This window comes from Primulina eburnea, chromosome 8 (assembly GCF_022965805.1).
Source record: "Primulina eburnea isolate SZY01 chromosome 8, ASM2296580v1, whole genome shotgun sequence".
Taxonomy (NCBI): domain Eukaryota; kingdom Viridiplantae; phylum Streptophyta; class Magnoliopsida; order Lamiales; family Gesneriaceae; genus Primulina; species Primulina eburnea.
In genome coordinates, this window is record NC_133108.1 from 44,581,093 (window position 1) to 44,595,370 (window position 14,278).

The window sequence follows — 14,278 nt, forward strand, 5'->3', positions numbered from 1 at the left end:
AAATAACAAAACAATATATATAATTAAAATATAATTTACGATTTTTTTCTTCGTGCGCCACAACATCAACATGGCTCTAACGTAATGCAGTGTCATATGAACAATTATATTGGAAAAAGATTGAAATTGACAAAAATTGTAAGATATGTCGATAAAATTGAAATTTATCAATATAAACTATCAAAATAACAAAATGATAAATATAATAAAAATATATGATTTTTTTAAAATAATAACTATAATTTTTTATTCAAGAAAATAGAAAATAAAGATATGTAAATAGGTAAGAATCACAATTTTTTGTTTATTTTTTGAAATGGGTTCAACTCGTAAATAAAGAGGCCAAAGAATCGACAAATAAAGTATAAAAGTTTAACACATGAATTGACACAAGATAAAATAATAAATATATTGGACAAACATTACTATTTTGTGCATACAAAATTTTTAAAAAATTAATTAATGAGCCATGTAGCTTTATTGTTTAGGTTCTACATAATTTGATTAAATCCCAATGAACACAATCATCATATATATTTAATCATGTTTTCAATAGGTCAATGTCTCATTTTTTTTTAAATGTCCAATGTACATATTATTTAGGTGTAGACCTCAACAACAAGCATGAGACCAATGATTTTTTTTGGGTCATGTGAGTGCTAGGCCTTGAGGCGATGGCCTCTCTCGTCTCACAAGAGGTACGGCTCTGTTTTCGACAAAAATTACTATACGGTTCTACCGTGTTCAAGCCATGAGGTAGCAAGTCGAAAGGGGCAAAACAGACTGGTTCCGAACAGTTGAAGCCACAATCAAATTCTGAATATATGATATGCTCCGGGAGAGTTGAGAATAAACTCATGTGGGTTCTGCAACGGTACACAGATATCCCCTAATACTTTAGCATCGAGGCCCGGGTGAGAGTTGATATACCTGTACAAACACACAAAAGGTATGCAAAGATAATATCTAATTATTTTATTTTTATAATATCAGTTTATATTATCTCATAATAATAGTAATTATTATTGTTGATTATAAATATCAAATAATTCATTAAATAATAATAGTAATTATTATTGTTGATCATAAATATCAAATATTAATTCATTAAAATATATTATATACAAACAAAATTAAAGTATCAATAATTTAGTATTATTATGGTATATTATTATTATTAATAAATATCATATGGACCATAATCTATGAAGAATCGTGATACGATGTGCTTGAACGTATTTTCAAATCATATCTTTGGATATAAATTAAATATGTCACAATTATAAATAAAAGGTGCTTATATATAAACAAGAATGTAAAACTTTTAAATTACATTTATCCATAAAAACTAAATAAATTTCAATTATAATCATTAATTTAAGTTCATAGCCATCAGGTCAAATAGATAATGATTAGTTCCAAAATTAGATAATAAAATAACATAATTTGTAATGATTGTGTGTTTTCAGATTTAACTGTTTAGCCAATTCAGGTTCAAAAGCATTTACTGTATGAACTGTCCACAATATTTAAGATTGGTAGATATTAGCATATTAAAGTTATTACTCAACCATAATTTGTTTTAAAAAAAATAGTATTCGGAATTAAAATCGCGTCGAACCATAATCGAAAGTATAAAATCTGCTTCTACGTACGTATAATTCAAGTTAATTAACTCTCGAAGATTTAATATAAATTTCTGGAATTTCGAACCAACAACGTCGTACACTTACATAATTTCATACGTTTTATTTTGTTTAATTCTTCAATTACTGAATACAACTTGTCACCAACTTCATTAAATTAGCCAATTCAGCCATACATATTACCTCCAAATTTTGCAATTTATCTCAGTATATGCAACATAAAATACTGTCTACTTTAATTTCCCTGCTCTAACTATGATTAAAATATTATTTTTACTCATAGCACTCCAAAAATTTCAAAACCCACGAATAAATAACTAAGTAAACTATATATATTTGATCTAATAGATTGTTCAATATATAATTACATTATACACCCCAAGCCCACAATTCTAGCTAGCTACAACATTAATCATCTCATACATTTATAGGTTTCACAAATTGCATGTCCCTCATGTATCCTAACATTACATATACATACCAAATTATCTTAAAAGTGAAGTTTCATATATAAATTATTACGATGATCACCGTGACTCTAAGACATGATCACTCCATTCGAATCGTTGTCGAAATTCATGTCGAACAAGAACCCGTAATCGTCTTCACATCTAGCTGGAGTAGTACTACTCGACGGATCGCGACGAGGCTCGTTGATCGAGTCATTATATTGTGAAAGGTGATGATCAAAGTGGTAGCCCGGCATGGAAGTGCTAGGGTTTTGAAGAGATGAGCCGTTGGAGAAGAAGGAAGTGATTATGTTTTGAAAGCCACCATCCAAATTTGCACAAGATGTGTTTAGATGATCGTTATAGCCATTTTGTGTGCTATTTTCACATCTTGATTTGTAAAATACTCTGCATAATACCCAGTCTTCCTGTCAAATCCACCACAAATCGATCGGATTTACCAAAAGTTCGAGTTCGAGGCCGTTGAAAATAAAAAAACTATAATTTATATATACACACACACAAAGTTTGATATATCTTTTCAATTATTTAAAAATACGATGAGTTTTGCAATCATAATAAATTAATTTGCATAGATTATTAAAAAAAATTGAGTTTCCATGGAGTACAAGCAAGTTTCTTACAACTTATAAGTAGGCATTGCCACCAAAGTGACCTCATTCTATTTCGTCCGCATTACTCAACACATGATCCTTAATTATTCCTTTCTCTAGAGAATGTATGTTTCCATAATTATATCGAATGAATTAAAAAAAATTCTTAAAAATATTAAAAATATTTAATTGTATATTTTTCGGAAAAAATAAGCTCATACTATTTGGAATTTTTTTTATTTAAGAAACCCGATTCAATCACATACATGGCCTGTAGATTGATAATAAAATTGAAATTTAAGTTACCAACCTTAGGAGGCACGTGAGGGTTCTCTAGACGAAACTCATGCATGATCCATCCAGTTTTGATTCCGTTAGGAGCTCTATTCTTGTAGAAAACCAAAGTCTTTCTCATGCCCACTACGGCTCGAGTCCCGGGCTCGACTATCATTCGATCTTTACCCGTGGCCTTCCAGTAGCCCGAGGTGGTGGCCCGATTGGTTCGATATCCAGTTGCATACTTGCGATCACGGAAGCTAAAGAAGTACCACTCGCTTGAATTCAACTTTGCTGAATCTAAAGAAAATACATCATTCAATTTCATGGTTTTACTTAAGTTTGTAAATTAAATATTTCTTGATAATTTTATATATATATATATATATATATATATATATATATATATATATATATATATATATATATATTATTTGTGTGGATTGGAAGTAAGTGTGAGGATATAACTATCCATATATAAGTTAGTTATATTTCATCACTCAGCTTCCATATATTGTTAACTTGTATGACGATTTCTGCAAAGGTGACAAAAAGTAGGTTACAAGTCACCAAGATTCTCAAGGCAAGCATGCATACATTATATTTTTTCTTCCAATTTCTTAAAATTTTGAGAAATAAAATTTATAATATAAAATGGAAATTTTGTTTAGCCTTTTCTATACTTGCAGACTAAAAAGATATAGAGAGGTCACTATAATTATAAGGTAAAAAGTTTTTGTCACAATCCTTTTCTTCGCTTATAATCACAGTTTTGTAGATCAAATAATAGTCGTCCATCATATATAAATTTAAAAAAAACGTATATTTAGCATAATTTCTGATTAAAAAAAAAACAGACGGATTTAAAATATTTATTACACTATAATTTGAGTCATATTTAAAAAATATTATTTTTTGTTAAAATATTTTTAAAAAACTTCTTAGTGAAGTCATATTCTCCATAATTAATGCCGAGTATTTTCTTGAAAAGCCATGTTAAGATCGTGTGTATCTGTTGAAAAAGCAATCTTTTAAATTTTGTTTTTATTTAACTTTTTTATAATATTTTTTACAGGAAGAAAAAAAGAACTTCAAATACACAAAGGGATATGGAAATATTCTCTGCCATGGTCATGATATTATAAATTATAATAGACATGTTCAGTTATAAAATCTTATCCAGTTTCTGCATACGTTGTTAAGATTCACTGAACCTACGATAAAAATGTGTCTTTGCTGCTTTTTTCTTCGAAAAAGTGCAGACCCTTTCTAGATTTCTTCACTCTTTTGCCGAAAGTTATAATTATTTTACAAAAAAAATCGAAATTAAATTTTATTAGGACCCTCAAGAGATCAGAATATATTAAATATATACATATGCATAGTATATTAAGGAAGCAAACCTTAAATTTTTTAGGTGCAAATGCATGCACTCAATTATGTGTTAAAGCCTGCCATTTATTGCAACACCCATGTTTGTGTTCTGTAACAAATCATTAAAGAAAATATTGTCTGGTTTTAACAAGAAGCATAAAATTCTTTGAACTTTGCGCTCTTAATGGAGCTAGCTAGCTGGATCAAAGTATATACACACAAAAAACATATAATATGTAGCTATGATTTTAAATCAGAATCTGGAAAAAAAATACCAAACTCAAATAATTAAGGAAAGTGTGATGAGATGGGACAAAAAACTATCGTACGCAACCAAATCATTAGCAAAAAATAAAATCGAAAGAACTCAAAACACTTGGTTTTTATAAAATAAAAAATTTCGAACACGAACGAACAGGAAAATAGCCCTTAAAAAAACATCCGATTAAAGTTTCGAGTCGACCCTATACCATCGTTGTAAAGTGGAAAAAGATACCTACCAGGAAGCTGCCATGGCTCACATGTATGCAGATCGATTTCCATCAAAGTTCCTCTGATAACTTCTTCATTAGCAATCTTTTTGTAAAGATAGTGGCAGATCAACTCCTCGTCGCTCGGGTAGAACCTAAAACCCGGCGGCAACGTGCCTCCGATGTCTCTTAAACCCATTTTTATTCCTCCCTCCCAAGAATTTAGGGTTCGAGAAAGAAAGGTGATGCAAGAAATATATGAGTAGCTCTAGAGGGAAGGGATCATTTGGAGAAGTATATATATGGTGATTAATTAAGTGAAAGAGTTATGGCTTTATATATAGAGAATGATTAACACCAAGCTTGGCCAAATGGGAATTTATTTCATTTATATTTATATTTATATTTAATTGTTAAACGTGGCTTTTTAAATTATGCTTGTATAATTAGTAATATGGTTAAAGGTACTGTGGGACTTCCGAGAAAAGGAGAATTAACAAGAAACCATTACGTGGGCGATTAGGGACAACTAGGGGAGGATTTTTTCGACTCCAATTTAATTTCATTGGAGAGTAATAAATTTATTTGTCACATATCAAAAAATTCATACTGAAAATTATAGAGAAGGAAATCTCGAATAATTTTAGAAATTTATGTATAAATTATATTGGTTTTTTTTTTGTGTGTTTGAAAATAAAAAAAATAAATGGTAAATACTAATGTGAGACGGTCTTATGAGTCGTATTTTGTGATACGTATATTTTATTTGAGTCATCTATGAAAAAATATTACTTTTTATGCTAAGAGTATTACTTTTTATTGTGAATATCGATAGAGTTGACAGTCTTACGGATAAATATTCGTGATAGTTACTCAAAATAAATTTAATGAAATATATATATGAATTATCCCCAATTAAAAATAAATATGCAAACGTAAATATTAAGTTTTTATAAATTTTTTGGGAGCATAAATAATTACAGAGCGACATCATGATCACTCATGTTTTATCTTGTCGCATCGATTGACAGTGAATACAACGTGAGGATCCCTTGAGCATAGGCCATAGTGTATATCTAAAAAAATATCGAGATTAAAAAGCAAACAATTTATGTGATACGAAACTAATTTTACATAATAAATATTACATTATATATATTTATTTTCCTAAATGCCTCGCAAATTTTTTAAATTAAATTTATACTACTTCTATTTTCCTTCAGCTGAGTTTGCCGATATTTAGTACAAGAAATTAAGGAGTAACCTCCAAATCCTATGGTTGAATTTTTTTAAAAAAAAAGCTCCAAAATATTCCTTTTAACCCTATGGCTATGATATGTACATTTTGTATAACAACAAACGCTTGAAGACAAATTAAATATCGACACGTTATTAAATTTGCTTCGATAATCTAATTATTTAATATAAGTAGGTTAAACTTAATTGGTCACCGAATCCACAACAAGAATGATGATACTGGAAAACAAATTAATAATTAAATATTATTTTTTTGTGGTCAATGAATCCGATCACTTAAATCTTGGTTTAATTCCTCAATATATTGTCCACAACGTGATTTGCGAAATATAAAAAACTTGAAGCATAATCCGACACAAAGAAAATGAAAAATATATTTTGATGAGAGACCATTTTCATTCCTTCATGAAAAGTAAGTATAAAATTTCGAATTCTTTTCATTTACATTTAAAAAATGCAATATGTACAACCCTGATATATTGACGTATGTGAGAACAAGCGATATTCTGGTAAATAATATGATGATAGCCGTCCCAATTGTGGTATTTCAGTTGATAGAGCAAGTGAGCGTTTAGTCATTAATAGTCAGGTGTCCGATTCTCAGTGTTAGCATCTTCTCGGACGAGCTTCTCCCAGAGGCTTTGTCCAGTGTGGTTTATCTGATTAACATTATTTTTATGTTGTTGCGTTAGTTCGTGAGTTTACCTGATACATAATGAATGTTAGTGAATGCATATTATTATATTAATAAAAAAAGAATTCCAAATTCTCGATCGAAATTGTAGGCTTTCTATAATATCTTGAAATAAAATCCAATTTTCACTTTTTTCTGAAATTTTCTCCAAACTTTTAATATTTCCCTGAATTCATTGAAAAAATTTCATAATTCTCGTGGGTACAAAAATCGTACAAGGTACTTTACTAATTGCAGCCATCTTTAAAAATATATATGATGGTATTGCTTTAGACTATATGTTCAAACAAATCTATGAATTTTCACGATTTTTTCAAACTAAAATTGAAATGTCGTGATTTTTCCAAGCATCTTCCAAATTTTTTTAAACTAATACAGATAGAAATCGATATCAAATAATTTGCTGATAATTATGCAATTAATGAAGTGTCGACAATATTCAATCTCTATCTGTAGGGTTGCTATATAATTTAAAATTGATGCTAAAATTGTGGACTGAATTTTTTTTTCAAAATTATGGGAATCTGCCAATGATCGTAATAGACTTAAATTATTTCCAATACAATAAACTTATTATATAAATTCTTTCAAATTATTCTAAAAATTTTTATTACATTTTCTACTTCCAATTAGTAAGGCATGTTTTAAATATTTTGTTATTTTTTGAAGAATTAGATGTGACCGTTTAAAATGCCAAATGTTGAATCACAATTCACATGTTTATAAATCTTTTGGGATATGAAGATATAAGATCAAATATTTACTGCTTTACAAAAAATTAAAGTTGGTGGCAATAATACAACTATAATATATATATATATATATATATATATATATATATATATATATATATATATATATATATATTTTATATGACAAGAAAATATATGAAATTAATTTAGAGATAATTTAAGAAATGTTGTGTGTTTGTATTAAGTTGTACACTCGAAATGAGAATTATCAGGTTAGGCTAAAATATAATAATTTATGCAAATATCAAAGACAAAAACTATATTATTTCTCACCACGCATCATTTAATTGCAATAATTGGGTGTCCCATTCCCATCTTGTAGACGACGAGATTATTGTATATATTATATATATAGCCTCTAATAATAATATCAGCATAAAAATGACGTCAATATTTGTTATCTTTCCTGATTAATTATTGAGTATCGACGCTATAAGAGACGTCCTGACTTGAATTATTTTAGGTTGTACTAAGATTGATGATTTCAAATTCCTTCTATATAAATTCAATATGTTTCTTCAGATCAAATATATCAATCCAAATACAACATTATTTCAAATACAAATATTCTCCAAGAAGCTAATTTATATTTAATTATCTTTATAGTTAGAAATATCATATTATTTGTAAAATGGTATTTTGTAATAAGTATTAATGTTCGATTGTGGTCATACTTTATATATATATATATTCGATGAAAATAATTTTATTTAAGAAAATATAAAAAGAAGTGGATTCAAAAATCTTGATAACCATCGAGTTAGAATATTTGAATCAAAGTACAAACGTTTTGGGGTAGAAATTTGCATTAAAAAACTGAAAAAAAAAAATGGAAATATCAAAGGACAACTTTAACTTTTTTTTTTCAAAAAATATCGTAAAAAATTTGAGGGAAGAAGGAATCCAAGTAGGCCCCAATGGGGCCATAATTTGCATGTAATGTAAATGTGGGTACAAGTCATCAGCACCTGGCATGAGTTGTACAGCTCGACTATTTCCATCCCAAACCCATCGAAGAAGAAACAATCAATGTAGGGTTAGGGTTAAATTATTCTTTTAACACCCTATTTCTTGTTTGGAGTTTATTTGGTCAAGATCTTCTATATTCGATAGTTGTTATACTCGAATATATAAGTAAATGGAAAAAAAAATATTCGTAAATTGGTCCACTATATTGGCATATATAAAATTCTGATCGTTGCAGTCCGATAAATTGATTTTGTTTACATTGACTGTTATATGTCAATAATGTTCGGGGAATGTCAATCTAGACTTAAAAATCAAATTAAATACGAAATATATATATATATATATATATATATATATATATATATATATATATATATAATTTGGACTAATAAGATGATCAAAACCTCGTATATGTCACATCTCATAGGATAATTTCTGATTTTTTTTCCCAAAAAGTGATTATTGATATATATAATTTGATTTTAAAATGATATATTAATACATACACAAATGTAATCTTTAATTCTTTGTGTGTGCGCGTGCGAGCACGTAGACGATGAAAGATAATCTTATCTTAAACTTAAATTATAAGAATTGAGACGAGTGTGTGTGTGTGTGGTGTTGGTGAAAGAGTGACGTCTTGATATTGTAATTTATATTTGGATTGGAGCCAATAATTTATCTTCATTCTCAGATTGTCCATTCATATTATTTGGTTCCAAAAGTCATGGGTTTGAATAGCGACTCTTTGACATTTTATACTCACCCGCGTTAATTTGTCATCAAATAAATATATTTTTTTTTTACCTAATTAACAATCAATCTCCTATATTTTTTTTTTTAAAAAAAAAAAAAACCCTTGACGTAGCTTGGACTATTAATTGATTCATGCACATTAATAATGACCAGCTCTTGATTTTAGATCACACATTGAAACTTATGTACAAATTAAATTATACATATTTTAGGGAAAATGTATTTTTTATCATATATTTATACCACTTTTGAGATTTTGATCATCTATGTTGTTAAATTTCGGTTTTAGTCTTATATATGTCATTTCTTGATAATTTTAGTCATTTTTCATCTGAAAATACTAATGTGACACTGAAAGCGTCGGCGCTATGTCGACATCACATCGCTACTATGTCGGAAAAATGACAAACATTGCAAAAAAACAATTATAATCAATGTTCTAAAAATCCTGCTTAAGCACACTTGAGCTTGAAGCTCGACAAAAACGTCCCGAATTAAGTGTAATTAAGACGTTTAATTAAGTGTACTTAAGCACAATTAATCGCATCTATTTATTTTTAAATTTTTTTATTTTGAAGGTATGTCTTTTTATTTTAAAATAATAAATTAGGTTTATAATTTAGATGTTTATTTTTAAATTTTAATTATGATTAAGCATGTCTGATAATTATTTGACAAATATTTAACATTTTTTAATGTGGTCTAGTTGCATAAACAAATAAAGATTGTAATTTTAAGATTTTATGCTTTTGTAAATATGAGAATTAATGTATCGGACTTAAATTTATCATATTTATGTATTATTTTATCTATTTACTGGTTTGAGATCATTACAAGTACACTAAGGATAAAAAACACTTTTTCATGCTTACGTGTGTGCTAATCTCGCTTAAACTTGAAAAGCTTGGAGCTCGACATCCGTGTTTCGGGGCGCTTCACGTTTTTTAGAACCTTGATTATAAAAAAAAATAAGATTAAAAGTTGACAAAATGGATTACTAAAATCGTAAAGAGATAAATATAGAAGATAAAAATGAGGTATTCCTATTTTATATTCACAAAAACTTGTGTGAGACATATATCTTATTCGGGTCAGCCATTAAAAAAATTATTAATTTTTATGTGAAAAATATTATTTATTATTATAAATATATTCAGATCTACACAGGAAGTGTTAAAGAACAATCAATAATTGCAATAATCACACGCCTCCCAAATGAATTCCAAGTTCGGGGGACAACGCGACGTATCCATTTATTACCAATTCGAGGATCCGTGACGTAGAATAACAAGAAAGAGTGGTGCATATATAGATTATCATTAATTTCTATATATAATTTAATTTCAAATCCATAAATGTGATTTAATTTCTTTGAAATATTTGTGTAAATTAAAACAATTGTTCCTTGTTATATTCTGATTTAAAAATAGTAAAGTTGGCTGGTTGATTCTTACGATAATACTCGAAAAGAGAGATGAAACACACGTTTCACTTAATTTCCATATTCCTTATTTGAATTATGAGATCATCACCACACAATTTTTTAAAAAAGTACTTCAGTACTCAAGAATTTATTTTATTTTTTAAAAAAAAATGAACTCTTTTGCATGTGTATAATATGACTCAAAATGCTAATGAATTACCGAATTTATAAAATTTACCTTTTTAAAAATTAATGCAATTATCGGACATCAAAACTTGAAATAATAGCACATGAAATTTTGTGTGCTAATGCCCATATATCATGTTCAGATATCAAACAAAACAAATCCATAAAAAAAACAAAATATTAATCGAACAACTAAGCAATATTCAGATCTTTATCATTGAAGTTTTAATAATAATAATAATAATAATAATAATAATAATTTAAAAAAACAACGATGATAATAATAATGAAAAAAACAGTATTATTCAAATCCACTATTCTCGAGGTTCTTTAGTGCGTTCACAGTTTCTTCCAAGAACAATCCTGCTAATTGTAGTCTCATCGATCTAATTCAACAACATTTTCTAATAAAAGTTGAACCTAACTAAAATATAAATTTCTCGCCAACTTGTTTTACTTGAAAAAAAAAAAGAAAAAAAAGAAGAAAAAAAAAGAAGTCAATTAGCATGACGAGCCATATAGCCCAACAGCTTATAAGAATCATAATATCACACCATATAATTTGCTTAAATTAAAGAAGCAATCACTATATCAAGATTCTCTAACTAGATTGACAAGCAAAGCTAGCTAATTTTATATCTTCATAATTGTGTCATTAACTAATCATGATTTTTGGGTGCAATAATTGTCTTTGTTAGGTAAAACAATTAAATCGTGGTGTTTGAGTTGATATATGATTTAAAAGATTTGAGTTACTATATATGTTGTCATCAGTTATAACTTTTAGTAAAGCTGTAAGCGTTCGTTCTACAACTGATATTAGAGTCAAGTTCAAAGTTTTGATTCCCATTGATTGCAAAGAACATAATATTAGAGTGAGATTGTTAGGTGAAATAATTGTCCATGATTGATAGATCAATTAAGACATGGTGTTTGCTATGTTGTATAGTTTAAAATATCTGAGTTGCACTGTTATCACCACATATAGCTTTTGGTAATACAGCAAGTGTTCGGTCCATATTTATTTTAATTCATTCAATAATAGAAAAATCGCAATATTAGTTTTGTAAGTTAACATCTTTCGGATTTTAGTTTTATAACTTGTCAATGTTTGACTTTTATTAGTAACTCGGATTTTTTTAGTCGAAAGCCATTAAATCCATAAAATATTGTTTATTTGTTATCGATATTCTCTTACATATGCTCATGTAACTAAAATAATATATATATATATTTTACATATTAAAATCAATTTAAACAAAAATAAAGATAAACGACGTGTTTCCTCACATTTTGAAATATTTCGTGTCGTTTTGCCTTATTTTTCCTTTTGTTTTTATTTAAATCTATTTTAATACGTGTAATATTGATTTATTATTGTTACATGAGCTACATAGGAGAGTATCGATGTCAAATATATAATATTCGATGATTTTATACAAATTAATTCGACCGAAATAACATACAAATATTTTCAAGAAAAAAAAATGGGTTGCAAAGGAATTATTGCCAAAACCGTCGTTAATTATATTTATGCGACGGTTTTTTTTTAATTCCGTCCATATTTTTAACGAAGATTTGTTCAAAAACCATCGCTAAAACTGTGGCCAATTTAGCGATGGATTTAACAAAACTGTGGGAAAATTTAATTTAGCAATGATTTCGTCAAAACTCGTCGCTAAATTAGCGACATAATTAAACAAACATCGTTAAATTAGCGACGATTTTGACAAAATCATCGGCAAAATAGCGACTGTTAACATACCAATTGTAAAAACATGACAAAATTTAAAATAACGACGGTTTTTGAACAACTGTCCCTATTTAGAACCGTCCCTAAATGAACGGTTTTTTGTAGTGAATATTATCACATATTATAAACAGATATTTTATTGAGAATCTCATCAACCAAGTTATTTGACAAACAACGGTGACTTGAATTAAATAAATTTGTATATATATCTATACACTGTACGCGATAAAACGAGATTATACGTATGTGAAGCAAAACCTTAAAAAAAACTAATTTAAACTTGTTAGATGCAATAATTGTCGGTTATCATGGTTAGATAGAACAATAAAAAAATGTTGAGTTTGAGTTGTTGTATTGTTTAAAATATTAGAATTGCATCGTTGTCACCGGGTATAAATTTTTGTAAAACGACAATTACTCACTGTCATATGTTAGATCATCATGGACTGTAATGAGTGAAATTATTGAGAAGAATGTCGTTGGAGTGCAATATCAATAATTATTTTTGGAACAATCAAAATATAATATTCGAACTGTCGTACAATTTAAAATATTAAAATTATATCATTATTATCTATTATAATTTTTAGTAAAACCAGAAATTTTTACTTATGTGTGTGTAAATTTGTTTGATTATTGTTTCCGCTTTTTAGTTGTGATGACTAGAAGTGCAGGGACATGGTCAAATTCCACGTAGTGATGTGTCGTACTTCTCATAGTGACAACTGTTTTATTATATGATTGCAATAGTGTCTGAAGTTAAGGATAAAGCGTGTTTTCAAAGGTTAGGCACTTCTATATGGTTCCCACTTCTCATCGTCCCAATATCAGGTAAATGTAGTTGTTCGATTTTGTCACCTTACATATTTCTTGAGCTATACGTATAAATATAAAACTCTCATAACTCAAAAGTAATTAATTAGTTGCCATGTCTAACTTTTCTTTCCTTTTTATATAAAAGCATACATGTTTTTTATTATTATGATATGATCTTACGAATTTTTCTCAAATATAATATATATCTCATAAAATTGAAACGTACGTGAGACCGTCTCACATAGATTTTTGTGACCATACAAATCTTTTTCACACAACTCACTATTAGTGGATGGTCAAAATGAACATAAATTCTTTTTAAAAAAATTGAAAAATAAACTTAATTCATATATATTATAATATTATATTAAAAAAAACCTTAAATCGTCTATTTCAATGAAATTTCAAAGGGGAATCAAAGCCAATGTGTACGTTAAAATTAAAAACCACAGAAATCGAAGAAGTTCATGGTTGACATGAGCCCATCCATGATCTCATAAAATAACACACGGAAGTATATTTTCTTACGTTCGAATTTTTGCACAGAAAAATCTATAATTTAACTTTATCACGGAATAAAACTTATGTTTCCCAATAGAATAATCTCTATTGATCATTTCATCACCTTAAATTCATTGAATTGTAGTAGGGGTTTGACTCAGTTAACATGAATTCCGTGTTACATTGGACCCTTAAATTCATCAAATAATCAAAATCAAATAAGTAATGACAAAAATTTGTGTGAGACGATCTCACGGTTCGTATTTGTGAGACGGATCTCTTATTTGGGTCATCCATGAAAAAGTATTATTTTTTATGCTAAGAGTATTACTTTTTATTGTG

At 27.9% G+C, this 14,278-nt stretch overlaps 1 protein-coding gene across 1 annotated transcript; it reads right to left on the minus strand.

Annotated features, from left to right (window-relative positions):
- Window positions 1-1,999: 1,999 nt before the first annotated feature.
- LOC140838083 (protein CUP-SHAPED COTYLEDON 3-like) lies at window positions 2,000-5,115 on the minus strand. Its single transcript, XM_073204170.1, has 3 exons — window positions 4,860-5,115; window positions 3,020-3,285; window positions 2,000-2,523 (listed from the first exon to the last, which is right to left on the minus strand). The coding sequence occupies exons 1-3, from the start codon at window positions 5,026-5,028 to the stop codon at window positions 2,185-2,187; spliced, it is 774 nt and encodes a 257-aa protein (XP_073060271.1). The 5' UTR covers window positions 5,029-5,115; the 3' UTR covers window positions 2,000-2,184.
- Window positions 5,116-14,278: the final 9,163 nt, after the last annotated feature.

Coding starts and splice junctions, on each gene's coding strand:
- LOC140838083 (XM_073204170.1), bottom strand. CDS start 5,028: ATGGGTTTAAGAGACATCGGAGGCACGTTGCCGCCGGGTTTTAGGTTC. Junction 3,286..4,859: donor TGAGCCATGGCAGCTTCCTG/GTAGGTATCTTT, acceptor TATTTTCTTTAG/ATTCAGCAAAGTTGAATTCA. Junction 2,524..3,019: donor ACCCTCACGTGCCTCCTAAG/GTTGGTAACTTA, acceptor TGGATTTGACAG/GAAGACTGGGTATTATGCAG.